A 27,828-nucleotide genomic window follows, 5' to 3' on the forward strand; every position below is an offset into this window, starting at 1 on the left:
GTTGACAGCTCAGCCCCTCTCTTCACCAGAGTGTCCAAGACATGCGGACAAAGATCAGATGAAACGACAACAAAGTCGATCATTGACCTCCGGATTAGGGTGTCCTGGTGCCACCTGCACTGATGGACACTCTTATGCTTGAACATGGTGTTCGTTATGGACAAACTGTGACTAGCACAGAAGTCCAACAACAAAACACCGCTCGGGTTCAGATCGGGGAGGCCGTTCCTCCCAATCACGCCTCTCCAGGTATCACTGTCATTACCCACGTGAGCGTTGAAGTCCCCCAGTAGAACAATGGAGTCGCCTGTTGGAGCACTATCCATTACTCCTCCCAGGGACCCCAAGAAGGCCGGGTACTCCGCACTGCTGTTCGGTCCTTAGGCACAAACAACAGTGAGAGACCTTTTCCCAACCCGAAGGCGCAGGGAAGCGACCCTCTCGTTCACCGGGGTGAACTCCAACACATGGCAACTGAGCTGAGGGGCTATAAACAAGCCCACACCAGCTTGCCGCCTCTCACCCTGGGCAACTCCAGAGTAGTGGAGGGTCCAGCCCCTTTCAAGGAGCTGGGTTCCAGAGCCCAAGCTATGTGTGGAGGTGAGCCCGACTATCTCTAGCCGGTATCTCTCAACCTCACGCACAAGCTCCGGCTCCTTCCCCCCCAGTGAGGTGACATTCCATGTCCCTACTGAGAGGGTTTTGGTCCACGGATTGGGTCGTCGAGGCACCCCGCCACGACTGCTACCCAGTCCACATGGCACCGGGCTCTCATGGACCTTCCTGCGGGTGGTGGGCCTACGGAAAGGCGGGCCCACGTCGCCGTTTTGGGCTGAGCCCGGCCGGGTCCCACGGGCAAAGACCCGGCCACCAGGCGCTCGCCGGCAAGCCCCAACCCCAGGCCTGGCTCCAGGGAGGGGCCCCGGTGACGCCGATCCGGGCAACGTTACGGTCCTCGATTTCTTTCTCCTCATGATTGGCTTTTGTGAACTGGAAGTATTTTTTTTTTATTTTTTGTTATTAAACATTTGATTCAAAATCATGGGGATTCCATGTTTTTTGCAGAAAGTTGCTAGAAAAGATGAGTCAATTAATTGGACCACTTTAGTGAGTGGAACTAGTCCTCTAAAGTCTTAATAAACAATATAGTCCCATATGAAATATAAATAAAAAATAATTATACAAAATGTTATAGTTTTAAAATAAATAGGCCATGATGTTAGGCACCATCATACTGTACACCACACATCAGTCACCTGTACTACGGAAGAGTATTAGGACCATGCAGGAGAAAAAATATTTGAGAGGGAAAGATTTTTTTTTATGGTGCACTTCGAGAAAAAAGTCGAAATGTCGAGAAAAAAGTCCAAATGTGGAGATTAATGTTGAAGTACAATTTCGAGAAAAAAGTCGAAATGTCGAGAAAAAAGTTGAAATGTGGAGATTGATGTTGATATACAATTTTGAGAAAAAAGTCGAAATGTGGAGATTAATGTTGAAATACAATTTCAAGAATAAAGTCAAACTTTCGCCTTTTTTTCTCAACATTTCAACTTTATTTACGAAATTTTGACTTTTTTCTCAACATTTCGACTTTTTTCTCGAAATTGTACTTCAACATTAATCTCCACATTTCGACATTTTTCTCGGCATTTCGGCTTTTTTCTCGAAGTGCATAATGAAAAAAAAATCTTCCTCCTCTAAAATATTATTTTTATTTTTCTCCTGCCTGGCCCTAATACTCTTCCATACCTGTACAGGCCTATAGGTTACCAAATATTTATCATCATTACCGTCTAAGAACATTTTGATTATTTGTTAGTTCCCTATGAAGCTCCCAGACCCCTGAGGTTCATCTGGATCTGGTTTGTTGTGGTTCCCAAGAACCAGAACCAAGCAAGGTGAGGCAGTTCAGTTATTCTGCTCCTATTCTGTTCCTGTGGAACAAACTTCCTGAAGATCTGAGGTCTGCTCCAACTGTCCTTTAAATCAGGGTTAAAAACATTACTGTTTACTCAAGCTTACTCTTAAATTAAATACTTAACTGCTGTACTCTACTGCCCTTATTTTTATTTTTAACAGCTTGTGCTTTTTATTATTTTACTTCTTTTCTTATCATTTTATTTATTATTTTACCTAATTTTCTCATAATTTTATTTACTGTACAATTATGTCTTGCTGCTTTTAATGTCGATGTAAAGCACCTTGAATCACCTTGTGTTGAATTGTGCTATATAAATAAACTTGCCTTGCCTTGCCTTGCCTAAATGTCAATACCTCAGAGATTCTCCCACTGAAACTTCAAATGCCAACACGGCGTCTTTCCTCCGCACAGACACATGAATGACCTCCCTCCATCACGCCCCCCTCGCACTTGGTAGAGTCCGGGACGGAGCATCATGGCGATAGACGGTAAGTACTCGGTCTCGGCCGTCCAGCTGGACTCTTAAACTTTACCCGGGGCAGAGTAAGAATCCCGGCTCAAAAGATAAGATGACTATTCGCCGAGTGTGTTTTCTTGTCTCAGGTAGTGTGAGAGTGAAGGGTACCGCAGGGCCGGTCGTCATGGCAGCGGCTGCTGTGATGCTGTGATGCGGATTCTGATGCAGGACGGTTGTGAGCGTGGGATGCGCACGTGAAGTGACGAGCAAGTAAACATTGGCTCAGAGACACTTCCGGGGCTTTAACTGGCAATCACGTTTTTTATACGCCAGTAAAAAGAAATACATACTTAATAGTTATTTATTTTAATATATTTCCCCCAAAATCTTAGTATTTCTTGTGTTTGGAGTCTTTGGCTGTTACTTTGTTAGGGTGCTGATAAGAAACTAGATCCACCAGCGGATGAATACGGTGTACCAATACACTTAAGGAGACAAAAATATATATCGTTTGTACAAACCATTTAGCTTTTGTCTGGACGTTCTCTCTTGGTGTCATGTATTGATAATCTCCTGTTAAAATGCGCAACAAATGTATTTGTCTGCATAGAGACGGTTGTGTGTTTTAAAGACAGGTGCCTTGTCCCGTTGTGGACAGTGATCTGATTATGTCACGTGCAGCCTTGCGTGCGTCGGCGCTCGCGGAGTAAAGAGCACCTTTCAGCAGGTACTGAGGCAGCAGGGAATTGGCTTTTTTCATCTTTAACTAGATGGTACTCGTAAATTAATTTTTTTCCTTCTCACTACACTGTGGTATTTCTGACTTTTATTTCGTTTCTAGCTTTTAATAACTTTAATGAGACATTTTATCATCCCAGATAAGCAATAACAGGTACATTCATGCGCAAATTGTAGGTCAGTCTTTTAATCCTGCGTCGGTACTGTTTGGTACCATAATAAAAACATCTGATTGTAACTTAGTAGTAGGGGTATACAACATTACATGAAAAACATAAACTGAACCATTATTTAAAAAAAAAAAAATTAAGTCAAGAAAAACGTTAAAATGTCAGTTTTTCATTTGAAGGAATATATTTTAACCAGATGTGTCAAAAGTATTCACATTCATTTCTCAGGTAGAAGTATAGATACTAGAGTTTAAAAATACTCCTGTAGAAGTTGAAGTATCAACTCAAGTTTTTTACTCAAGTAAAAGTATAAAAGTACTGGTTTCAAAACTACTTAAAGTATAAAAGTAAAAGTAATGTAAGGGGGAAAAAGCCCTTAAGGACAAAAGCCATTGAAAATTAATGCATCTTAGTATAATGCAAATATATTAAAAAACCATATATGTGTACTATTGAGCATTAACATGTGTTTCAGAGAGCAGGAGATATGATGACTAGTTGCCTATAAGTATTGTAATGGTGCGAAAAGTCAAACTTCAGAGGCATGTTATCATTTATCCTAACCTTTATTGGAATGTACATCCAAGTTTAGTTGCAGGAATCTGAGGGAACGGATGTAAGAACAAAACTGGACAAGAACATCTGAAACAACCACAACCAAATTCACTCTATCCGGATGGAGCAATTTAACTGGATAGTTTTTTTTAAAGGCCGAAATGAAATAGAGTAACGAGGCTGTTTTTAAAATGTAAGGAGTAAAAAGTACAGATAAATGCGTGAAAATGTAAGGAGTAAAAGTAAAAAGTCGTCTGAAAAATAATTACTCCAGTGAAGTATAGATAACCAAAATTTCTACTTAAGTAAGGTAACAAAGTATTTGTACTTCGTTACTTGACACCTCTGATTTTAACTTTTACAACTCATCGACTTGCTGATGCGATCTTTCATGTCTGCTATCTACCAAGTTTCTGCTTCCCTTAGGCCCTAAGGCTTAGGGTATATCATATCTCTTATGGCTGTACGTCACACATCTACAGAGATTAAACTAACTCGGGGGCCCCGCAGACATGGCAAAGTCCACTCAAGATGCTTAAGAAAGTCATGATGGAAAAGACCAACCAAAAGTAAACCTTAGACAGTGTTGTAAGTTCCTTTGTGCTTCTTTAACGTGAGCCATGTGCCAGTAGTCATCAATCTGTAGGCCCTTACATACTGGCGTTTGTTTGCAGAATATTTCCCTCTTTTGCCGTCCTCTGTGCCTGTATGTAAGAGCCACTTTCTGGAAAGGCGAAAATCCAATAACCTCTTTTTTTCCACCTCCTGGGGTAGAGAAAAAGGCATGAAAATTGAGAGACCGGGTGTGTATGTGAGGGCCATCTCTCCATTCTGTAACCGAGTGAGAAGTGTGAGGATTTTCTGATCATGTTGGTTGTACGTGTGTGGCACCTCTACAGAGACTTCGAAGAAGGGACACGCATTATTATACTAATTCAGTCACTCTAAATAATTTAACAATGCTGAATTTGAGAGATACATAAATAAGGAAACTACTTAGTTTTTGAGAAGATGAAATCAGGTGCTATTAGAACTACCGAAGAAAAAGTTGAGTAAACGCCGCTGGAACCGCATCCTTTCACATCAATGAGAGGATGACGTACCCTGTCATCAGGCCAAAGAATCGGTCACAGTTATTTAGTATGACAGTAACATGTTAAGAAAATAATGATTATAATGATTGAACCGTATCTGTTTGCAGACCATAGTCGTAAGCACAGAGGAGCTGCACTTCACTGACCATCAGCAGGTTTTCATACCTCCTTAAAAGCACACTAGTCTGATACATTCAGTTGTGTGTTAGCACAATGCCAAGAGGGTAAGGCATAAGCATTAGTCTTTGAGAAGTACTGTTGCTGCATATCAGTCTGTAAATATTCATAAAAGCTTTTACAAACAGTTTGGAGTTCAGTGTTGAACAGGAAGAAGGATTATTCACTTACCGGTAAAACAGTTGACAATCTTCTCAAATGGACTTCCCAGCTAATTTACTGCAAAGTCTGAATATGCAATGTTCAGGGAAATGCAAACCCTGTACAGTATGCCTCACCAACCACGTTAAATATTTAAAGCCTGGTAAACACGGCAGGGTTTTGGCTTGTTGCAGAAGAGAGATAATTGCGTCAAAATCCGTCGCCGTAGCTCCTATTTGGTGGTTGCCGCAAAAGGACCTGGAGACCTTTTAGTCAACTAGTCAATCATGAACTCCTCTGCAAGTCAGAGTACTCCAGCGGCAGATATGAAGCCAACTGTCCAACAGCTTCACCTTGGTTGAAATACAGGATGTAAATTGCCACAGGACAAAGATCTGAAGCCCATCAGCTGAAAAAATAAAATGTCTTAGAATAGCCTAGTCAAAGTCCAGACCTTAAGGTGAATGCCCCAAAACCTAAGGAAACTAAGGCAATGCTGCAAAGAAGAACACGCCAACATTTATGAACAAAAAACAGTGCGGTTACATGCACATCTAAATCAAGCCGTTGGCAACAATGTATTAAACTGGAAAAATCCAAGTATACATGCACAAGAAGACAATTGATTATTGAGTGATTACTAGGTGGCCCTACAAGCACTTTCGCATTGGCGTTCTTCTGGTACAATTACTAAACAAGCACGAGGGAGGACAACAACATGCGAAAAATATGGATGCTAATGATGCAGCAGCTCTGTAAATTTTGTTCATACCAAGCTCATGTTGCAGGTAAGATGCACACAGAGTCTCCCTCTTCTTCTTCTGTTGCCGTGTTGTTGTGATGCCGTGACTGTTATTATTCCCGCTCATGCTCAAGGGGGAGTCACTAGCTCGGCTAAGCGTGGGTTGCGTATACATGAAGGAATAACTCGGATTAGGACCACATTGTTTGGAACTAAAAGCTCGATCTCAAGAGTTTCAGTTCGGCCCGACTAAGGTGTATACATGGCTTTTAAAAATTCAATGTTGGTCGGATCAAGGCAACAATTCGACTTTCTGTTCGTGCATGTAAACGTACTGAATGTGAAAGACTGATAAAGTCATATAGGACATGGTTACTTCACTAATTGCTTCTTAAAGTGGGTCTACAAGCGTTTGAATCATGGGGGTACTTACTATTACTCACATGATTCTTTTTGTTTTAGTTTCATGTTGTTAAAATAGTTATGTGTTGTTTAGACAGAAAACACATAATTGAAATTAGTAACACAAACACAAATAACAGTATTCATTAAATATACAGTATCCCTTCATTTTGAAAGGATCCAGCAGATATGTCTTACTGCACTTTTTGATAAGTACACTGCTAATTTTCATATATATGACCCTGTGACATCTACTGGTAATTAGAAATAATAGTTTGCATCCTCAGCCCAAACGGTGGCAATCTGAGAGGTGCTCAACTTTGAAAAGATTCAAACACATTTGTATAACAAACTACAATTTAAGTAAAGAAAATGCTCATTACATGTGCACACAGAGCTGTAGTGGCCATTCTTTAATAATATCGGCTGGGTTGTGACATCATGGCTGTTTTTTATGGCTCTGGAAGCTCAATCCTTATGATGCTCATTTACTATTTAGCTATTATAAATGCGACACCCTGATTTTTTTTAATAGACTTTTTTGTGGAGAAGAGAAGACTCAATTTTCACCGCTGTTGCTGTGAGTAGAGACTCTTTTAAAGACTCTTTTAAAGATACCTAGATTTTAAGGGAAGAGGTCATATGACTTTAAAAAGCTGCTACAAACTCTATAAAGTACATTCATCTTGTGTAACTCAGTACGTTGTTACCTAGTCAGAAGCTTTTTACACCTCACAACCTTTTTTTTTTCTCATATTATGGGAGAAATTTGACCAGGATAAAACATAGTTTCCCTAATTTAAGATAAGCGTGGTAAATGTTTGAGAATGATTACATAATTAAAACACTTCTTACGTTTAATCTCCTCAAACGTTCAGAGTCAAGAGATACTCTTTTTACATTCCTAACTGCTGTAGACGCCCGAATCATTTAATACTGAAGAGATGAGAGAAATAAATAAATGTCAAAGCCGTGAAGTGTAGGAGTGTGTCATATGAGAGATGGTATTCTTTATTGAGTCAACAATCCAACATATCATGGAAAATGTAATAAATAAGGGATCATTCTACCTAACAGTTCAGTTATATTTACTTGTAATAAATAAGATGTTCCAGTTAGAAAAAAAAAAACGCCATTCATTTTCTAACTCCAACTGATCTTGACCAAAGGGATGTCTTCATCTCCTGGGAACATACAACTTTCTTGATTTTGATATCGACGCCTTTTGTTCTGGAAATATCATGGCCTCAAATGAATAAAGATATCAAATTAAGGAAATCAAATCAGGATGGCAGGGGAGCCTGTTCCAGCTGAGACGAGCTCCAATACCAGCAAAAAGAAAACAGGGTGACAAAGGTCGCCAATCTATCACAGAACCACACAGAGACAAATGAGATAATCAGCCTCGCTCACTGAATCCTGTGGGTGATCTGGAATCACCAATCAGCCTTCCGTGTTTGTAGATTGTAAGAAGAAGCCAGAGATCTTGTAGAGATCCTCCACCTTTATGTTTGCTGACATACAGCTCTGTCGGCTCCTTTAACCTGAGGGCAGAGCAGAGAATTATGTTTGTTTTTCATTTAGATTTTTCTTTTTTAACCTCTGACCTCTTACTTTTCATGCATCTGCCTTGCAGCAGGGGGGAGGAACTGTGGTGCTCATGAGCTGATCTGTGCCAGACGAGGTAAGACCGTGTCAAAACCAGCCCCCGTTTCCTTGTAAATATACAGGATGTGTCTCAGCGTGTCTAAAAAAACAAGTGCTGGAGCACATTTTCCTCCTGTTTGACTTCATGACTCATAAACACTGATGAATCCAAACATTTTTGCACTCTCAAACCTTCATGTTTTTCCGTGAAGTTTTAAGAATAGATGAATAAATGCTATTTACTTTTCATATAGACCTCAAAAATGCAATGTTTCTGTGTCAATTATACATGACATATCAAGTTAGTGTGACAGGGCAGCTGTGTGTGCATGATTTATTCAGTGTTGAGGTTTTGTTTCGTTTCAGAGCTCCATATGTAAAAAAAAAAAAAAAAAACCCTCCCAACTTCCTGATTAACAGTGGGGACATTTTAGCCAGTATGTCTATCTTGATATCCATCTTGATTAAAGACAGTAATTACTTTCTGAATATATTATTTGAGGTAAAAATCTCTGGAGAAAGCTCACACTTCCCCTGAGGTCATTAGGGATTTCTGTTACCGCCTGATAAGGAATCAGTGGCCGAGTTTCCATGTTTGCTTGGCAGCTTACTGAAGACTGAATCCTGAGACTCAAATCAGACTTCAGTTCAACTTCAGAAGCTCTCGAAAACAGATTTATTGATACACGTTTTCCCCATTTATTCTGATATGCTGCGAAAGCCCACATTAAAGATGGATGAAGGATCCAACACAACCTGCTGAGGTGTTAACAGAAATATCAGGCTCTCCCGGGTGAGACTGGCATCACTATTAGAAAAAAAAAAGAGAGAGGAGGATTGTTTTATAGGCCAGCTTGCTACACTGCACCGCTTTCCAGTGTACATTGACGATCAGGTTACCTCAGTCGTTCTAAATTATTCAGCTGTTGTTGACATGTACAGAGCAGCACCATGTATGATATAACAGGACATGGGGCCATAAGCCAGAGGTTTTGGGCAGATGGCTGCCGTGCCCGTGGCTGCAGAGGTCATTCTTACTCAACCAGCACTGCTGTCGGCAGAGAGAGGGGATGCAAGAGCCTAGCAAGTGTAGAGCCGAACCAAATGGGAGGGATTTATGACTTGTTGGATTACTTCAGGGACGGATATTTGTTTCTTCTTCCTCATTAGTTATTTACTATCGATAGCTTTTTTTTTTTTTCTTTTTTTTCCTTTGAACAGCCGGATTTAAAGAAGATATTCATTTAGAGAAGGTAAGCCTCCACCTCTGGTGCCAGTCGTGGGAACTTAGTGTTTGTTATTTTGGGAGAGTGTGCAGCAGGCTGGTTCTGGATGTAGCAGTGATCCTTTGCCTGTTGCCATGGCGAGGCAACTCTGTCCATAATAAACCCATTCTGCATACAGAACATTTGTTTAGGTATACCTCTCTTTTGCTCTTTTCCATTTTGAGTTGTGTGCTCAAGGAGACATCAGCTTTCACTTTGTTGAATCAGGTTGAGCTCCTGTCAGAGCCAGAGCCTCGTCTCGCATGCTCAGCAGCTTCACCGAAGGCCATTTGTTTAAATCCTTTGGCTTAATGTTTGAACTGACGTTCATCATCTGTTTTGTCAATAATTCCACAAAATGTGAGAAAATTGTGAGAAATACCCTAAAACAAGAATGCCTTCAAGTGATTACTATACTGTTGCAAGCACAAACAGTTCAGGATTAATTTCCTTGTCCTTGAAGGGTTAGCAGGCATTTAGGGAACTGAAGCATCCTTGTGTTCACTTTCAACCAATGTCAAACTCCACATCATCTAACTGTTGCTTCTTTGCAGCCGACTTGATGCAGCGTGTCTGTAAGATGAACATTAAAGGTGTTTGTGATGACATATTTATTCATTTTTAATATAATTTATAACACAAGATCAGTGTGTCCTGCCTATTTAGATATCACAGTTACTCTTCTGAAAATGAAACTGTTAGGCCCAATCCCAATAATCCCCCTACTTTTCTTCACTAGCCCCTAAAAAAGAAGGGGCAGATTTTAGGGCACTTGAAATCTAGGGCACTTGGCCCAGGGGCCTGTCCCAATACTCCCCCTCGTTTTCATCCCTACCCTGATCAGGAAGCTGAGAGCCAAAAGCTGTTTTAATTTCAGCTGTAGCGCTGTTAATATGCCACTTTATTAAGTTTTAATATTTTTTCAGGGGTAAAAGTAACCGTTAAGATCCCCAAACTGGGCTCAGTTTATCCAAATAACGCCTGTTAAGAAATTTGATCTGAAAATGTCGGGATTTCTGCCTGACTGCCGGCTCCGGAGCTTTTATTTATTTATTTATTTATTTATTTAAAGGACAATGTGCAGGTACATTAAAAAGATGGCTGCACCAGAGTTAGCCACAAGCTAATTTCCATCTGTAGTCCTTGACAAACATAAATACTACACATTAGGGTTTACAATGACAGTGTTCAAATACAAATACAAGAAACAGACTACTGTACAATGTCCTGAAACCACAATAAAAGGTTAACATTTAAAGCACTTAGTGCAAGTACAAAACACAGACTGATTAAAATAACATAGATTAGAATAATTGAACCTAAAATAAGGTTGGGTCAAGATAAATAAATCAGAAAATCCAAATGCCATCAGATGGTACCCACAAAAGGAACCATCGGATGGCCAAATACCCGTACGGTATTGTCAATGAGAACAGGACTGACTATCCAAAAGCCACTTTTTGACGGCCCTAGAAAAACTATGGAAGTCAGCCATGTTCATTAGATTGTCCGGGAGCCCATTCCATTCCTTAATAGCTTTATATGAAAAAGCTGATTGAGAAAAGGTGGACTTCCTTTTTGGAACTTTGCACTCACCCCTGGTGACAGACCTTAGCACTCTACTGGTCGATTGAGAGCGTGGCTGAACATAGGCCTTTAGGGGGGGTGGGGCAGCATCGTGCAGGATTTTGTGTACCAGGCGGATATTGGAGTACCTGATTAAATTATCAAAGCTTAAGTTTTAACAATATGTGGCAATGATGGAAACGTTGTGGCTTTCTATCAAGAATTTTCAAAGCCTGATTGTGCAAAGATCTAAGAGGGTTTAAAACTGATGATCTGGCCTGAGACCATGAAGACAAACAGTAAAAAATATGGGATAAAATCATGGCATTAAAATAGGATTTAGCTGCTTCTAAAGATAGGGAGTTCCTAATGTGACGGAAGTTGGCAATATTAAATTTTAAAATATGAGAGGAGCTGATTTATGGTTCCGCGTTAAATCGACGCAGAGCCTACGGCGTAGGGTACGGCGCGCGTCGCCGCGTAACCTACGCCGTAGGCTCTGCGTCGATTTAACGCGGAACCATAAATCAGCTCCGCTATCTTAACTTCAGCTTTATCTGAAAGTGTGTAAATTACCCAGATAACAGCTTTGTGGTTTCTGAAAACTATTATATCAGAAACATCCAAAACAAATCTGACGAGTCACAGGATTATTTCTCTCTATTTCTCACAAAAAAATGCTTGCTCCCTCGGTCACAATCTGAGACGAGTCTGCCTGTTTGCCCTCGGTCGGCGAGTCAAATCGACGCAGAGCCTACGGCGTAGGTTACGTAGCCTACGCCATAGTTTACGTAGCCTACGGCGTAGTTTACGTAGCCTACGGCGTAGTTTACGTAGCCTACGGCGTAGGTTACGTAGCCTACGCCGTAGGTTACGTAGCCTACGCCATAGTTTACGTAGCCTACGGCGTAGGTTACGTAGCCTACGCCGTAGTTTACGTAGCCTACGGCGTAGGTTACGTAGCCTACGGCGTAATCTAACAGCCTTTATTCCGGCGCGATCTTCGCGAACAACGGCCAAAAAAGGGATTATGTTCATTCACTGAGTGAATATTATGAAAGTAAAATATATATTTCTCGCTAGAAATGTAATGAAAACTAATTTTTATGCAGAAACTAACTCAAAATTTAGATTTTTATTCACTAAAAAATAAGAAATGTCCGCCATGTTTTTTTTTGGATTCAGTCGGCAAATGACGACGAAAAGCATTCTGGGAAATTTTATGGTCCCTAGATCAGCGAGTGTGGATCCCAAAACCCTCGCTCTGAAGGGACAATTCAGAGCCACTCGCCCTTGTTTTCTCCACTCCCCCTAGGTGAAAAGAGGAATTGGGACACCACTACCCTCACTGGAACGCGCAAAATTTAGGGGAAGTGATGAAAACGAGGGCGAGGGGGAGTATTGGGACGGGGCCTTAGTCCTACGTGGTTTCTTCTGCTTCTCTCTATCTCTATTGATATTTTCAAAACTGTGCACCGCCACCTTCTGTGAGATTTTGACAAAACTCAAAAAGTGCTTCATGAGAACAATAACATAATCTGCAGTATGTGAATGGTACTGTGATGGACTGTTTGTTCAGGAAAAATGTCCATCCTGAAACTGAGCAGTCCACCTGACATACTATGTCCCATAATGCAGTGGGCCACTACAGCTAAAGCAAAGCGATGGCATGACCACGTTGATGGCAGCAAGCTTTGCACCAGCGACCACCGCTGGACGAGCTGTACATGCTGCGTACGGTATCGTATGTGCAGCTGATGCAGTGTCGGGAACGGCCTGTGAGCCTGTGGGCGGTTTCTCCGGTGGTCCTCCACGACTGCAGTCGATTTCATCATCAGACTTGCAGGATGTCTCTGCATAACAGCAATTAGACATTCGTCAGTATGTACTGCTGAGATTGGTTTCTGGGTCACGAAAGGAGGATAAAGGAAAGAGAGAAGACACAAAATAGAGAAATGGGTTTGCAGGTAGAAGTAATTAATTATAAAAAACAAAAAAATCTCCTTCAGACCTTTTGTGAAGATGATCAATGACAATTTATCTAGCAGAGTAGAATCGGTCAACATAGAAACCAAAACTTGCAAAAGATGTTAAAAAAGGCACAAATCCAATTCAGTGTTCAAAAGAAAAACACACAAGGAAACTGTCAGGAAATCCGGTGAAGGGAGAAGAAACCCAAAAATGAGGAAGAATAAAAGACCAGAAAGCTTTATTACGGAGTGCAAAGACTCCCTGAAGTCTGGAAACTTACAAGTGAACAGACGGGAGTCTCTATGCAACTTTAACTTTGGTTTGGAGTAATGAACAGCCCTAAAACAGGTGCTGGACAGGTGTGCCAGCTAAAAAATGTTATTATCAAATAAAACAGGAAGTGTCAATCAGAAAATGGAAGCTAAAAACGACAACATTGGCCTTTCAGATCTTTATTTCAGCCCAGTGCTCGCAGATTGAAATTTTTAGAACAGTCAAACGTTTCAGAAGCCTGTCATGGTTCATGTTCATGGTGATAAAATATCTGTGAGGAGGTACAGAGCCAGCAAAAGTAATAAAAACAATAGTTAATTGTTTGTGAAGGCCTATGTAGCTCTGGGCTCAAGCTTCATCACAGCTGTATTACGTGTTGAGGCTGAAAACGTCACCTGCCGTGTCCTTTGTTTTGCAGCTTTTTTACTGAGGAATATGATCCCTGGAAATGTTTCATTGTAAACCCGTTTCCCTTTTTTCTGCAGCTCATTACTCTGCGGTGGTGTCTGTATCAGAGTATCTTAAATGCAGACATGATGTGTTTTTTTTCTCTAGCTTTACTGAGTCTATTTTTCTGCTCCACTCAGTTCCTTTGAGGCTCTCATAAAAATAGCACAGAGCTGGATGGATACATGAAGTATGCCTGGCCTACATACAGCTCTGTGGATTATATCTGGTATGCCTTTGAAGTGGAGAGAGCGCCGGCTGTTTAAAAGTACAACGGCTAATTATCCTCCTGTCAAGTATAAATTAAAGTTTTACTCTAATGTCAGATGCCTATCATCAAGCAAAACAATGTCTGTCATCAAAGCTGTTTGTTCACAGCCTTTCAACTTTATTTTATTAATTATTTTTTATTTTTAGCTTGTAATCATTTGTGTGTTCGTGTGTGTGTGTGTGTGTGTGTGTGTGTGTGTGTGTGTGTGTGTGTGTGTGTGTGTGTGTGTGTGTGTGTGTGTGTGTGTGTGTGTGTGTGTGTGTGTGTGTGTGTGTCTACAGCCAATGGGGCATTTTTAATTATTATCTTGAAAAAATTAGATAATCTGATTTGAAAATGGAATTTCTACATATCTCTGCAATCATTATTACTCATGTTGCTCTAATTTTTGGTTTTCTCTTTTTCTCTGCTCTTCCTTCCCTCTTCACCTCCGGTCTCCTCCTCCTCAGTCTCTCCTGAGCTTCTGGGTGTCCTCTCTTCCATTGCAGCATTCATGGCGCTGATGGCTCTCTGTTTTCTTTACCTCAGCAACAAACTGTCTGCGGAGAGTCCCGACAATCTGTCACATCTCAGTGGCTGTAAGAACGACCATAAAGGTACACAGCACACATACATACACACGCATGAAGAGGATTTTATATTTAGCTTTGATTTTAACAACAACATCGCTTGAAGTTCTGCTGGTTATTTCAGCTACATTTATGTAAAAGTGTGCGAACCACATAGATACAGTTTATTTGTATGAATATCTAAAGAACCTTCAGGTAATTGGGAAAGTGGCATAAAAAGGTAAATAAAAGATATTGTAATGATTTAGAAATCAATTAAAGGCATAGTATGGAAGATATGGTGACATCTAGTGGCATAAATTGCAAACCAAAGCCAAGTGTACAACAAGAGTACAGCAGAAATGATGTTGTCTAATATTGTATAGGAAATAGAAATGCATTCGTCTTGCTTCAGGCACTCTGGGAGCCTGTACTCTTCTTTCTATTCCTTAAAAGTTTAAACCTACTCTATGTAGCAATACCACTTCTGAGCACAGGGGGGAGCATATTAAAAAAAGTTAAGCGTCAGTCACAATCAGTGTCCCTCTAGTGGGACAAAATGGTATTACAACATGTGGCAGACTGGCCCCAGTGATGAGGACAGTATTTTTAATGGCTTGTTTGTCAGTACAACAGATCTATCCCCCCCCCACGTGTGGTCAACAGTGGTACTGCTACATAGAAAGGCTGCAAGGAATTGCTACGTCATCGATGAGGGCAAAGCTTGTTCAAGTAGCTACTTACTGAAGCAGTGTGAGAAAGCATTTAAAACTGACATATCACAAAGATGTATGTCTAGGAGCGCTTTTTGGACTCAGAAGTGGTTCGTTTGAGGTGCTCTTTGGATGGGAAAATTCAGATGAAAAAACAGGAGAAACTCCAATGCACTCTGATCTGGCAAAAGTTAAAAAGCCTTTATTGTAGCGACTTGGTTACATAAACCTCTAAAAAACTCCAATGCGTTTCGGCAAACAAGGAGTCAAACATTTCTCACAGGTAAGGAGAGGTTCTTCAGATCTAAAGCCACCAATCAGAAACCTCCACCGAGCAGATGTGCTGGTCAGGATACAAGGTTCGGTACATGAAACATCCGGCAGGTGTCATCCTTACTAAACAGTGAGACATAAACATCGTACATACATTACAGTGAATGTCACACATACATGCATGAATACAGTACATGGGGCAGGATTTAATACATCCAGGTTCAAAGCAAACCATGCAGAGAACAGACAGTAGATAAACAAACAGACAAATAATCAAAGAAAAACACGAAAGTCCAGGTCTTCATTTAGGCCTGGATGTTTAGTGGCCTGCAATTTAAATACCCCAAATGTCTCCTTCTGATTCAGCTGCCTCTGTCTATCACCTTTTCTCAAGGACAGTGGGATGTGATCAATCCCACAAGCCTGTAAAGTGGGCGCGTCACTGCTACGGTGTGTCCTGCCATTGGCTAATTCATGTTGCCTCTGCAGATCGCATATTTGTGTTCAGCCAGTCTGGCTTGTAGGGGCTGTTTAGTTTTTACAACATAAAACACATTGCACACACGGTGCTCCAATCTATAAATAACAAATGTGGTTTTGCAGTTTATGAAGTAATTAATCATACATTGTTTATTGCAGTGTTTCTCAATCCTGGTCCTCGTGGGCCGGTGTCCTGCATGTTTTAGATGTTTCCCTGCACCAACACACCTGATTCTAATTAAAGGTCCTCATTAGCTTGTCACCAAGGTCTGCACAGCTCTGTTGATGACACAGGTACTTGTATCACGGTGTGCTGAAACAGGGAAACATCTAAAACATGCAGGACAGGGGCCCACGAGGACCAGGATTGAGAAACACTGGTTTATTGGGAGGCTACATCCTGGAAAGCTTTGGTTTGCACAGTGATGGACTAGTTTATCTTGCAGAGAAGGACATCTTCTGAAGCTTACCTGAGGTGGATCAGGAAAGATCTGGCTTAACAGACTGTCACTATCAATAATACCCCAGTTCTTTCTTATAGTTTGTTTAATTTGTTCCGCCTCTGTACTGAACATAGTGGCAAATAATGGTCTATCTTCATCAGTTTGCTTTGCTCGACTATAGGCTTTTCGGAGAGTAGTGTTCTTATATCCCTGTTCTACAAACCTTGACATCATTTCTTTGGATTTATGTTCAGAAACCTTGTCTTGATCACAAACTCTCCTCCCCCTCTGGAACTGCCCATATGGGACATTTATCTTTCAGCCAATTAGGAAGAAAACTTTAAGCATGTAGAATTGTGTTTCTGTCTGTTGGTTATACACTGATGTGTATATAAAGATACTTTTGCCAGGTGAGAGTGCCTTGGAGACTCTCTTGTCATATGTTGAAGCAAAAAAGATGTATCCTTGCTTGAATGCATATATTTGTGTGACTGAAGCTACTACCAAATTGAAAATGATGTGTTTGAGTGAGAAGTTCAGATTTGCAGGTTATTGTTAAGTCACAGATCCATGATCGGAGTATAATTATCCAGAGTCAACATCTCTATATCCATCCAATTTCACATCATGCTATATTTGATCTGCCTCAGAAGCAGATTTTACAAAGAAGAAAGGTGGGGGGGAGTTGATTGACCGCCTCCACCCACTTAAACTGGATAATATGAACAGAGGCCAAAGACGTGGCTAAAAAGAGAGGCGTTGTAGTGTTTAGAGCAATTCATGTCAAAGAAATGTCATCAAGACTTCCAGTAATTGTGTTGGTTGTTGTAAAAGGCATAATCAGTTCCTTTTAAGAGGAAATGTGATACTATGAATGTTTTATAGTACATGTAATCATCAGTCGTGCTAAGTGTAATCTTTACTATCAGCATATTGGTGTGTATTTGCATCTCAGTACAAGCTGTGATGCTGGCGCCCAACCCAGCTAACAACCACGTTTCCGTGTCAGTGCTTCTGATGAGCTAATCTGGTGGTCAGCGTGCCACAGGATCCCTGACGGAGAGATGGCCTTTTTCAAGAGCTTCCAGCCAACTCTCCCATCTGTCAACATTTCTTCCATCCTGGACTCAGTCACCAGCCGCGTGGATGACCTGGCCAACGCGGTCAGCGATGTCACGTACGCTGTGAGCGACCAGCTGACTGAGCAGGTCACTACCATCATGAACAAGGTGCAGGAGGAGGAGGACGTGGAGAACGGCGGTGGCCAGGAGCCGGGTCAGGGCGCCGCCGCGCAAGAAGGAAGGGCTAGTAGTAAAAGCATCTGGCAGATGCCTCGAGACGCGGACGCTGGTAGTGCAGGCTCAAAAAACAACCAAGGCAGCGATGCAACAGCAGGAGAGCACAGTCAGAGTCAGCAGGAATGGGAGTGGAAGGATGGATGTTGGCGAGTTAAAAAGACAGAAGCTGAGTTAGAGGAAGAAGAAAGAAGGAAAATGGAAGAGAAGGAGCAACAGGAGAAGAGAGAACAGAGGAAAAGAGAGAGGAGAGCAAAGCAGTTGGAGAAAGAGGCCAAGGTTCAGAGAGAGCAAGAAGAATTTAAAGAGGAAGAGCAAAAAGAGGCTGTTGAAGAGACAACAGACAACAGCGAAGGAAAAGACAGAAATAAAAATGGGAATGAAGAGAAGTTAGCTGCTCAGCAAAGAAGTGATGAGTGGGATAAAAATCCTCATTCACCTGGCTGTGAAACTGACACCAGGATATCAAAGCAGAAGGATGGAGAGGAGGAGGAAGAGGTGGAGGACGGCGCTGGGAGGGAGGCAGACAACGAGGAAGAGGCTGAGCTGTCCGGATCTTCTACAACAAAGAAGAAGAAGTCCGGTAGGAAGAAAGGAAACGGCTCAACGGACAGTTCAAAGAAATCTGAAAAGGCTTTGGAGAAGAAGACGAAGGACAAAGAGAAGAAAAGCAAAAAGAAAAAGAAAGCAAAGCAAGGTTAGAGTGTGTGCTACCTCTCTGCAAACTTTGGATCTTCTCTTCCACTTTCACCATTTTCGAGCGCCGTGTCCCAGTTCCAGCAGCTGCACTTTGACGCTCTCTCACTTCTAAACATATTGCACGGTTGGTGCTGCAGATGCAGTTTCTGAACGTGAGTGTGCACGTGTCCTGTGCAGATGGAGTCGTATCAGAGAGCGAAGAAGAAAAAAGCCCCGAGGGTATGAAACAGGAGAACACAAAGTCGGCGTGGAGCAGCAAGAGCCAAGAGTCCAACGGGCAGGGGGGGTACAGCAGTGAGGCCTCCAGCGACCACGGTGAGAGCACGTGTCTCATTTCACCCCGATGAGCAATATTTTTACAAGCGAACACAAGACACGCAGAGTGAATTAGACATGGCACAGTTAGTACGGTGACAGGAAGTATACAGTAGTTTACGGCTTTGGTTTCAAATGATGGTACGTCCATAGACCCCTAAACAGCGTGGGAAGCATCTAGTGGCTTTTCTCCATTACAGGAATATAAAGCCTATTTTCTATCCTTATTTGCTTGTGGGATGAAATAGAAGTGTAATGGCATTGTGGGATGAAATAGAAGTGTAATGGCATCCTGTAACTGGAGACTAGGACTATGGGTCTGCTCAAAGACTGGAAACGGCGTCTAAGCTGTTTGTCCCGACGTTACAAACTTCTATCATCTCTTAAGCTCACTAAGTGTCGTGAGGTTACAGTTGACACGACAACCGTAACCTAGCAACTGGACAAAGCTAACTGGCCGCTGGCTTTAGCTTCAGATGTTTAACTATTGTCAAGAGAAAGCACATTATCGTCAGACTTAGACCCCGTCCACACGTAGCCGGGTATTTTTAAAACCGAATATTTCCCCCCTCCGTTTATAAAAAAATTTGCATCCACATTACATCGTTTTAAAAAAAAAACCCCTTCCACACGTAACCGAAGATCTGCGTTTTCGACTACATTCATAAGCATTTCAAACCTGTAGATCATCTGCGGCTCCCGGGGAAGCTGCACCTCCGCTTCTCCGCGGCAGGCGCGTCTCCTTCTCCCCCCCGTGTCCCGCCACGGAGCTGCCGCGTTATCGACGCAGCCCTACGCCGTAGCCTACGCCGTAGGGTACGGCGTAGGGTGCGCGTCGCCGCGTACCCTACGGCGTAGGCTCTGTGTCGGTGTAACGCAGTAAGCGGTGGTCAAGACCAGAGACCATTTATTTAATAAATAGCTTGGAGAACAGATGCTGGATCATCTGTAGTTCTGTAGTAAACAAAAGGCGCACGTCAGAGCAGATTTGTTGTTGTTTTGGCGCATAATGTGACGTTCGAAAAAGCAAAACTCCGGTTGTGTGTGTCTACACGCATCTACATAAACAGAGTTTTCCAAAATCTTCACTTTGCCCGGAGTTTTTTTAAACCTTTGTTTATTTGCGTTTTCATGTGGATGACAGGTCAAAACGTAGGAAAATATCTCCGGTTTAGCAGATATCCGCAGATATCCGGCTACGTGTGGACGGGGTCTTAGACTTTGACTTAGACTCAACTTTATTGTCTTATACAACTCAGCACACAGAGGGTAAAAAAGAAAACAAATATAAAAACTTTGTTTGTTGTTACACTTTTAAGTGACATATTTGAAATGTGCTTTTTCATCATTTCAGTGAGGCTAAGGAAAATGATATACAGGGAAATAATACATTAAATGTTCAAACTTTGGAAATAACTCAAGAATTCAAAACACAACTTTGCAAAATAAAAAATAAAGAGTTCAGTGAGTCCTGTTTAGTTTAAGAAGGTTAACCTGACTCTTCCAGCAGCAACCCCATTGTAACCTTTGTCCCATTTCATATTACTCCTCTCTGTATGTCTCTTCATCTCCGTTGTGACAGCGGTCAACACCATCCAGCGGATGAAGAGAGAGTCCTCCGTCAGCGAGCTCCAGCCTCCTCCCTACCAGGACAAGAGCTCAGGGGGATGCAGGACCTCTCGTTCCCGCTCAGAGCGAGGGGCCAGGAGGACGTCGTTCCCACGGCGCTGCGACAGCCCCCGCTGCTCCAGCGAGGCCAGCGTGGAGCAGGACACTGAGAGCTACCTCAACAAAGGCTGCGAGGAGGATATTCCCAGCGACAGCACTGCCGTTCTGGGCCCAGAGGTGGGTTACAGACGTCATCTCTGCCCAGCTTTTCTGTGTCTGAGCCGTTTTCCCCTTGTGAACTCTGACGAGGGCAAATAGAAACCCTCTTTTTTCTTATTTCTGCACTCAGGATCTTCTGTTCCCTTCGGCCTACGAGCCTGAGCCCCTCGCCAAGTACGGCACGCTGGACGTCGCCTTCGAGTACGACTCAGGCGAGCAGTGGCTGGCCGTCACGGTGACGGCCGCCACGGACATCCCCACTCTCAAACAGACGGGCAACATCTCCTGGCAGGTCCACCTGGTCCTTCTGCCCACCAAGAAGCAAAGGGCCAAGACGGGCGTGCAGAAGGGCCCGTGTCCCGTCTTCACGGAGACGTTTAAGTTTTCCCGGGTGGAGCAGGAGGCCCTGGGGCAGTGCGCGGTCCGGTTCCGCCTGTACAGCATCAAGCGGATGAAAAAAGAGAAGGTCCTGGGAGAGAAGGTGTTCTACCTGACCAAGCTGAACCTGCAGGGGAAAATCGCCCTCCCCGTCACCCTGGAGCCCGGCTCCGAGCTCCCAGTGAGAAAACACTGTGAATTTCTATCGTCGCACCTCGGTGACTTCAGTTGCAGACACGTGCGATTTGTCTCTTGTCTCGCCAGGGCTGCGGCTCTCTGGTGAGCGTCTCTCGCAGCGCGGCAGCTCTGTCCTACCGCTCCACCGAAGACTCGTCCTTGCCAGAGATCCTCCTGGGTCTCATCTATAACTCTTCCACGGGACAGCTATCGGCTGAGGTCATCCAGGGAAGCCACTTCAAAACCACGGCGTCTGATAAACCCGTCAGTAAGTGCAGAAGCTGCTTTCATTTCTTTTTCTCCCAGCTTGCTGTACATTTTCGGTGCAGTGACGTTCTCCTCCCTGATGACAGGGCCGATGCTCCCAGCAGCACGCGTCATCAAATTGTTCTTTATTATTGACTTTTTAATAACCATAAAGTAGGGATTCCCCGATACCATTTTTTTCACATTGAGTATAAGTACGAGTATTTGTGTACTTGCCGATACCGAGTACCGATACAATACTTCTACCACAAAAATAACTAGGCTCAAAATGCAATGAAAAATGCAATGAATTGGAAGACAGGTTTTATTTCCAACAGATAAATTCAATAAAAATAAATAAAATGAGTAGAATAACTATTTTAAACAAAACTCAGCTCCAACACGGCCCGTGGGTTTGTCTCTTGCCATTGTCTGTCGCTTTTGCAGAACCTGAGCTAATGTTGGCTATTGTGGTCTTGCAGTAGCATTAGCAAACTCTGTATACTCAGCTTTATGATGCGCCTTGAGATGTTTTATCAAGTTGCTGGTATTAAACGTTTTCTTTTTCCTCCTCTTGACACCTTAGCATCAGTAGCTTCAGTCTGCCTTGCTTCTGTCGACGTCCATTATTTTTGAAATATGTCCACGCTGCTGACATCCCGCTGGCATTAATTGTCGCTATCTTTCCTGAAACGGCGCTGCCAGTCTCACTCAATCGTTATCACTCTATTCTCATCACCACGCTAAGCTTAGCCGACTAGCGGCTAAGCGGAACAGCTAGTTGAGCAGCAGCGGCTGCTCCGCCGCCAGGCTGCACACTCACCCGGGGAGCCGCGGGGCGGCTCAACATCTCCCGTACGAGTATATGAGAGCGGTATCGGGGCATCCCTACCAGAAAGCTGCATGTCAGAGTTTCCTTTCACGCTGATGATCTTGTGTGTATCTCACTCTTTAAACTGCCTCTCTTTCTTGTTTTCACTGTTGTGTGCGCCGTGGTGTGTGTCTGCCGCAGACGGTCTGTTTTGTTGTGTGAAACACTTCGTTGGGGGACAGTTGTATATAATGAGAGGTAAGGCAGCAGAGAATATCAGGCCTTTTTGAAACCATCTCATTTGCAATCCAAACACCAATTAATATAATGGTTACTTTTAAACTCTACTTCTGCATGAAAGTGTTTCTAATATTTCTACTCCCCCCCAAAAAATGCAAAGTTGTATCTAATTTCCTTTCAGCTGAGCACAGACTCCCAGTTTTGTCTCAAAAGGGAGACCCGTCTCCTCTTTAAAGAGGTGAAAATGGTTAAAATAAAAAAGTGCCCATATGATTATTTACATAAAATAAATAACATCTTTCAGACTTAGTGGAAATTCCCTTCTGTTCACTGCAGTGTTTATTTCCTGCCACTTGATGGCGCTGCCTCACTTCTGTCCCGCCTCTCCTCTCAGACACCTACGTGAAGCTGACCATGCTGGACTCCAAGGGGAAGGAGATGTCCAAGTGCAAGACGGCCGTGTGCCGCGGCCAGCCCAACCCCACCTACAAGGAGACGTTCGTGTTCCAGGTGGCGCTCTTCCAGCTGTCCGAGGTGTCGCTGGTGGTGTCCGTGTTCTGCCGCCGGAGCAGCATGAGGCCCAGGGAGCGGCTGGGCTGGGTCTCCCTGGGTCTCAACAGCACCAGCGAGGAGCAGCAGGTCCACTGGGCGGAGATGAGGGAGGCGGAGGGACAGGTCTGCCACTGGCACACTCTCACCGACACATAGGAGGAGATTCATGAAGACCGAGCAGCAAAAGCTTCCTGTGGACTTCCAGCTCGGGGAGAGCAGGAAGCCCCTTGCAAGATGTTTATTCTTGTGTGTGTGTTGCGTTCAGGCATGAGGATGGGCATCGCTTCCCAGCCTTCACCACCAGAATGCATCAATGCCCTTTAATCGGCCACGTCTCGGCACACGGACTTCACAGGTGGGGGTGTCCAACTCCCGCTCCAGGCCTTTTACTGCCGCGCTGGAAATGACTGACGGCATCATTACGAGCGAGTTCAGAGGGAAACAGTTCACAGCGAACTCTGCATGTGCACTAACCGTTTACAGGACAATGTAAAGACACTCTCAAACAATTCCTTTCTTTCAATCTCGGACCAAAGAGCTCGGTCCAGGACTGGCGGACCTTCCTTTCTCTTCCTTCTGGGCTTCAGCTGCCACCAGCATACCAGACATTTCTGTACCAGTCGTAGCCACTGACAAAAGAGAATGCAATGAGAGGACTGTTAAAAAAAAAAAAAGAAAAAAAAAAAGGCCTACAACATGCTGCAGCTATGCTTACAAGCTCCGCTTTTGTACAGTACGTTTACATGCACAACATTATGCAAGATCTATTCATTGGTCTCCTCTTTCATGTCCTCGGTTGTGTTTTACCAGTAGTGTCGGTATCACACACAGATCTGTCTTTATATCGTGGTCTTGCATAACTTGAGTATACTATGCATCGGATGCCACTTCAAACAAGAAGAATGCACTTCTTTCTTCCTGTGTGACTTTCTTACAAAAATGAACAGAAGACAGAAGACTGCATGCCTGTAGGTATCAAAGTACAGTTCTCCTCCCTGCGTGGGACAGATTGAGCCTGTTTCACCGTTCAGCCTTCTGACAACTCAGCCATGTTCATTCATGTAGAAACATGGTGCTTCCCGCTGAGGAGGAATATGCAAGACTTCACAGTCCAATAAACTTGGCTGTCTTTGAGGCAGCGCCGATGACAGCCTCAGCTGTTTGCTGCAAACTGAGTTGTAGAGGGAGAGAAAATAAATACAGTACAGAGATGTCATATTTTTTTTTCTCATTTTAAGGGGAATGTTGAATGTATTGTTGCATAAAACAAAACCAAAATATAGCAAATAAAGTTTTGGTTATACTGGACCTGCATCATCTCTAGATTTGCAAAAACAGATATGAGTCACGACGAGCCACAACCCCCCCGAGGTTAGAGATAAGTCAACCACAGACACACCCGAGCTTCAGGGATACAAATGCAACCCTCTCCCAGCCAGCCCCATCCAGAGAGGTGTAGGATGCCCTTTTCTCTGTCTCCAACTGATGTCAGGTTTGAGGCCTCCATCTGGGTGAAGGTTACTGCCGCCACACCTCTTCCCGTCTGTGTCTTGCATTGGGACAGACTCCCTTAAAATACAATCTAATTCTTTGAAAGACATTGCGAGACTTAATGAGAACCAGATGTCTGACGCTCCCACTAAGTACTGTTGCACGGTATGTTGAGAGGGAGCAGCTTCTTCTGAGCTTGCATCACACGGTCAGATTCTGTTTGACACCCATTGATGGGAAATCGGGGGCATTTCGGGGGGGCTGTTCACTTTTCTTCCAGTTAAGATTCGACTTTTGTTTCCAGTTGGAGGCAGTAGCCAGTGAATTTAGTGAAACAGCCAACTTGCACTACAACTTTTATGTATTATTTATGCAACAAGTTGTGCCCTGGGACTATTTCTTTTGCGTTAAAATATGTTCCGGTTGCTTGGCAACTGGTTCCATCCAGGAAATGACAGCCGTCCCTTGTGAAGTGGGAAATATAATTTTCTCCACTGATTGAAAGAGCTGCAACCTGTTATTTTTTGTAATATTGAGATGTAAACAGAATGTGTGTGGTCCTTGAAGGATGTGAATCTTCAACATTTCCCCCAGTAATGTCCCAATCTATTCAAATTTCAACAGACACAAGACTCTTGATTTTGTTTTTCTTTTCTTGGAAACAATGTTGAGTTTTTATTTCCAATAATTTAGCTTTCAACGGGACGTTTAACGTTGTCGTCTGGTACAGAACAAGCAGTGCTGCCGGTGGCCCATGGTCGCCCAGCATTCCACCACTGCTCTTTACATTCTACAGGGTGACTGCAGCCTTCAAATCTTCTCTGCACTGAGCCACAGATCACTGAAGATGTACGGTAGGACCACCAGCTGACCCCGAACCCGGCCCCGAGGACTTGTTCGGAGAGAAACGGGCAGTACCGAAGGCCCGGGAGTTCCAATAAAAGTTCTGCGATGTGATGAGGAGGTTAGACGTCTGGCTGGTTTTTCAAATTTGCGACTGCAAGATAAAGATGAAATGAGGATTTGTTCTGGTCAATTCACAACAAACTAATTAAGAATATGGCTCCTGGTTTTATCCCTCTGGGGTAAACAGGCCTGATCAGGCATCTTTATTTCACTGGGAGGGAATGCAGAGTAGACGGAGCCAGCGGAGACGGTGGAGATTCCTCCTCCCCCACCCCACATTCAGAGGCACCAAAATACTTTTCATTGGCAATGAAGATAACAAGATGGCTCCTTTAGGTTCAAGTCTGTTTGATTTGGAATAATAAACTACAATGTCTTATCTTTTTATTGCATGTCTCACCCATTTAAAAAAAAAAAAATCTTCAATAATATATTCAATAAATATACAGGATCCATCTACTTGTGAAATTGTGTGTTTTTTAAAAGCATCCTCACAGAAAACTATTGTGGATGGGTGGGGGGGCCACTGTCTTTTGTTCAGATTACATAAATTAAAGACAGTCAAATGAAGGATTCTGGATTTATAATACATACATGATGGATTAGGCTCCAGTAGTTTGACTTAAGTACCACATGGGTGTACCAGACTGCGTCATTTTAGCAAGAATTCTGCAAATTAATGCTTAAAAAAAAGCTGCAGACACTGTACCTGTTTGGCAAAAAAAAAAAAAAAAAAAACATTCATCAAGGTTAAAGACTAAATGAACCAATATGGTTACATGATAAAGTGGTATTTCTGTCTGTGTGAGCTTTACAACGAGGGACAACATGAACGGGGTGGAATGTGTCTAATACTTGACCTGCAAAGCCCGTTATGGCTGCATGTTTAAAAAAAAAAGTAAAGAAAAAAAACGTGTGCATTTGCTTTCTGGTGGAGATTTAGATGAGGACTGACACCAATCTCTTAGTGCATAGATGTTTAAAAGAAATCTGAAATATTAAACACATTAGAAGTCATTTGCTGTTACCACTGATATAATAAAAGAGACAACTCGTGAGTTTATGAGTGGTTGTGTGCTGGATTATTGTATGACTGGGACTATTAACTTCAAGGAGTCTTGGCCTGTTGCCTGGCAACTGCTTCAGAGCCTCCAAAGACTGATAGAATGAATCACCTCCATCATAAAATGAGATATAATGCATTAATTGGCGAGCTGCAGAGGTGCTACTAGTTTATATTTGTTAGTTTCGGACAGGGTCCTGACAGCTTCTCCTCGTCTTACCTGAACCATTTTTGAGGTTTTAGATTTAACAACCCAACTGGAAAATGTATCCATCTCCACCAGAAAACAAACAGGTGCATTCACCAAATGTCATCCTAGTTTCACCAGATTCCCAACTCTACATTCTGCATAATTAGAGCATTTTGTTGATTCTGGCAGCTGTGGTTTTTGACTCAGGACTCCAGCAAACTCCAACAAAGCAGATAATATTTGGTCAATATTATCACATCTGAGCATGACTACTTAAACCCACTTTACAAAGTATTAACACCCCGTAGGATTTAAAAAAAAAAAAAAAAAAAAAAGGTTTTACACACGCACAAAGTGCAGATCATGTGAGCGTAGCAACGTGACAAAACGATGGCTGGTTTTCATGACAGAGTCGAGGCATTATGGTGACTGCTGAAGTGAATTCCCTCTCGTGCGCTTCATGCTGGTTAAACATGATTCTGATCTCCCACAGGCAGAGGTCCTGGAAAAATGTTGACTCCAAATAGATTTGCACATTTAAACATCATTTAAAAAAAAAAAAAAAAAAAATGAAAGTTCAATAAAATACATCTGCCCGTCAGTGCTTCTTCTCTAACATAAGTACAGTTTGTAACTGTAAATTGCTCTCAGCTGAAACCACTAGTTTGTTGGCATCTGTTTGTCAGTTACTCATCTCCATGCCTGGGTAATGTTTCTGTACACTGTAAAACTGCCTCCCTTCCTCGGCGGGCAGGTGAGCGGTGCAAATGACATGTAGTGGTTGATGGTTGACCATGATTGAAGAGCATGAAGGAGGAGTGGCGTCTGCTGCAAAGGCTTCTTTTCTGAGCATTTAATCTCTTTCAGTTTCCGCTGTTTGAATTTTAGCTGATTTGTGGAACAGACCAGCAGGACCAGCAGATGTTCGGGTTAACTGGTCTATCCACCTCAGCAGATTCTGCATTTGTCCTGCAGACCACACATCCATCTCCATCACTGCATTTAGTGGAAGCTGCGATCGTCTTTACACCGCTTCCAGTCCTTCAATCCACTCTGCTTTTGGTTTTTCTGCTGAGACGCCCCACACTAGATGAACTTGAAGCACTTGGTTTTATCGTGGGGTAAACGAGTCTTAAACAGCACAGAGTCCACACGGAACTGTGTGTACAACAGCGGCATGTAGCCGTACACCTTGACAAAGAAGTTGATGCACTTGTGGCGCTCGTGGAAATGCGAGTCGTCGTGTGATAGAGCCTGCGGGCAGCCGGGGCAGCGGAAGGTCCAGCGCGAGGTCACCTGAGATAAAACAAAGACAGTAAATTCGTTTTGCAATCCATCGTC

At 42.9% G+C, this 27,828-nt stretch overlaps 2 protein-coding genes across 2 annotated transcripts in view; one reads left to right on the forward strand and one right to left on the reverse strand.

The window, feature by feature from the left end:
* The first annotated feature begins 2,398 nt into the window (after positions 1–2,398).
* Positions 2,399–25,683, forward strand: syt14b (synaptotagmin XIVb). Its single transcript, XM_061746508.1, has 9 exons — positions 2,399–2,412; positions 8,037–8,084; positions 14,290–14,436; positions 18,469–18,606; positions 20,189–20,451; positions 20,564–20,992; positions 21,076–21,256; positions 22,247–22,303; positions 22,680–25,683. Exons 1-9 carry the CDS (start codon positions 2,400–2,402, stop codon positions 22,991–22,993), a joined length of 1,590 nt encoding a protein of 529 aa, XP_061602492.1. The 5' UTR covers position 2,399; the 3' UTR covers positions 22,994–25,683.
* Positions 24,589–27,828, reverse strand: part of extl3 (exostosin-like glycosyltransferase 3) — a 40,395-nt gene continuing 37,155 nt past the window's right edge. Inside the window, exon 6 of the mRNA XM_061746507.1 lies at positions 24,589–27,783. Within this exon, the coding sequence (XP_061602491.1) occupies positions 27,574–27,783 (210 nt within the window). The 3' untranslated portion in view covers positions 24,589–27,573. The remainder of the gene's footprint in view (positions 27,784–27,828) is intronic.

Source organism: Cololabis saira, chromosome 18 (genome assembly GCF_033807715.1).
Source record: "Cololabis saira isolate AMF1-May2022 chromosome 18, fColSai1.1, whole genome shotgun sequence".
Classification (NCBI taxonomy): Eukaryota; Metazoa; Chordata; class Actinopteri; order Beloniformes; family Belonidae; genus Cololabis; species Cololabis saira.

Bases quoted from the DNA above. Each gene is read 5' to 3' on its own strand.
- syt14b (XM_061746508.1), top strand. The intron at 14,437-18,468 runs GTACACAGCACA...TGTCCTGTGCAG, and splicing joins CTGTAAGAACGACCATAAAG to ATGGAGTCGTATCAGAGAGC. The intron at 21,257-22,246 runs GTAAGTGCAGAA...TGTCTGCCGCAG, and splicing joins GGCGTCTGATAAACCCGTCA to ACGGTCTGTTTTGTTGTGTG.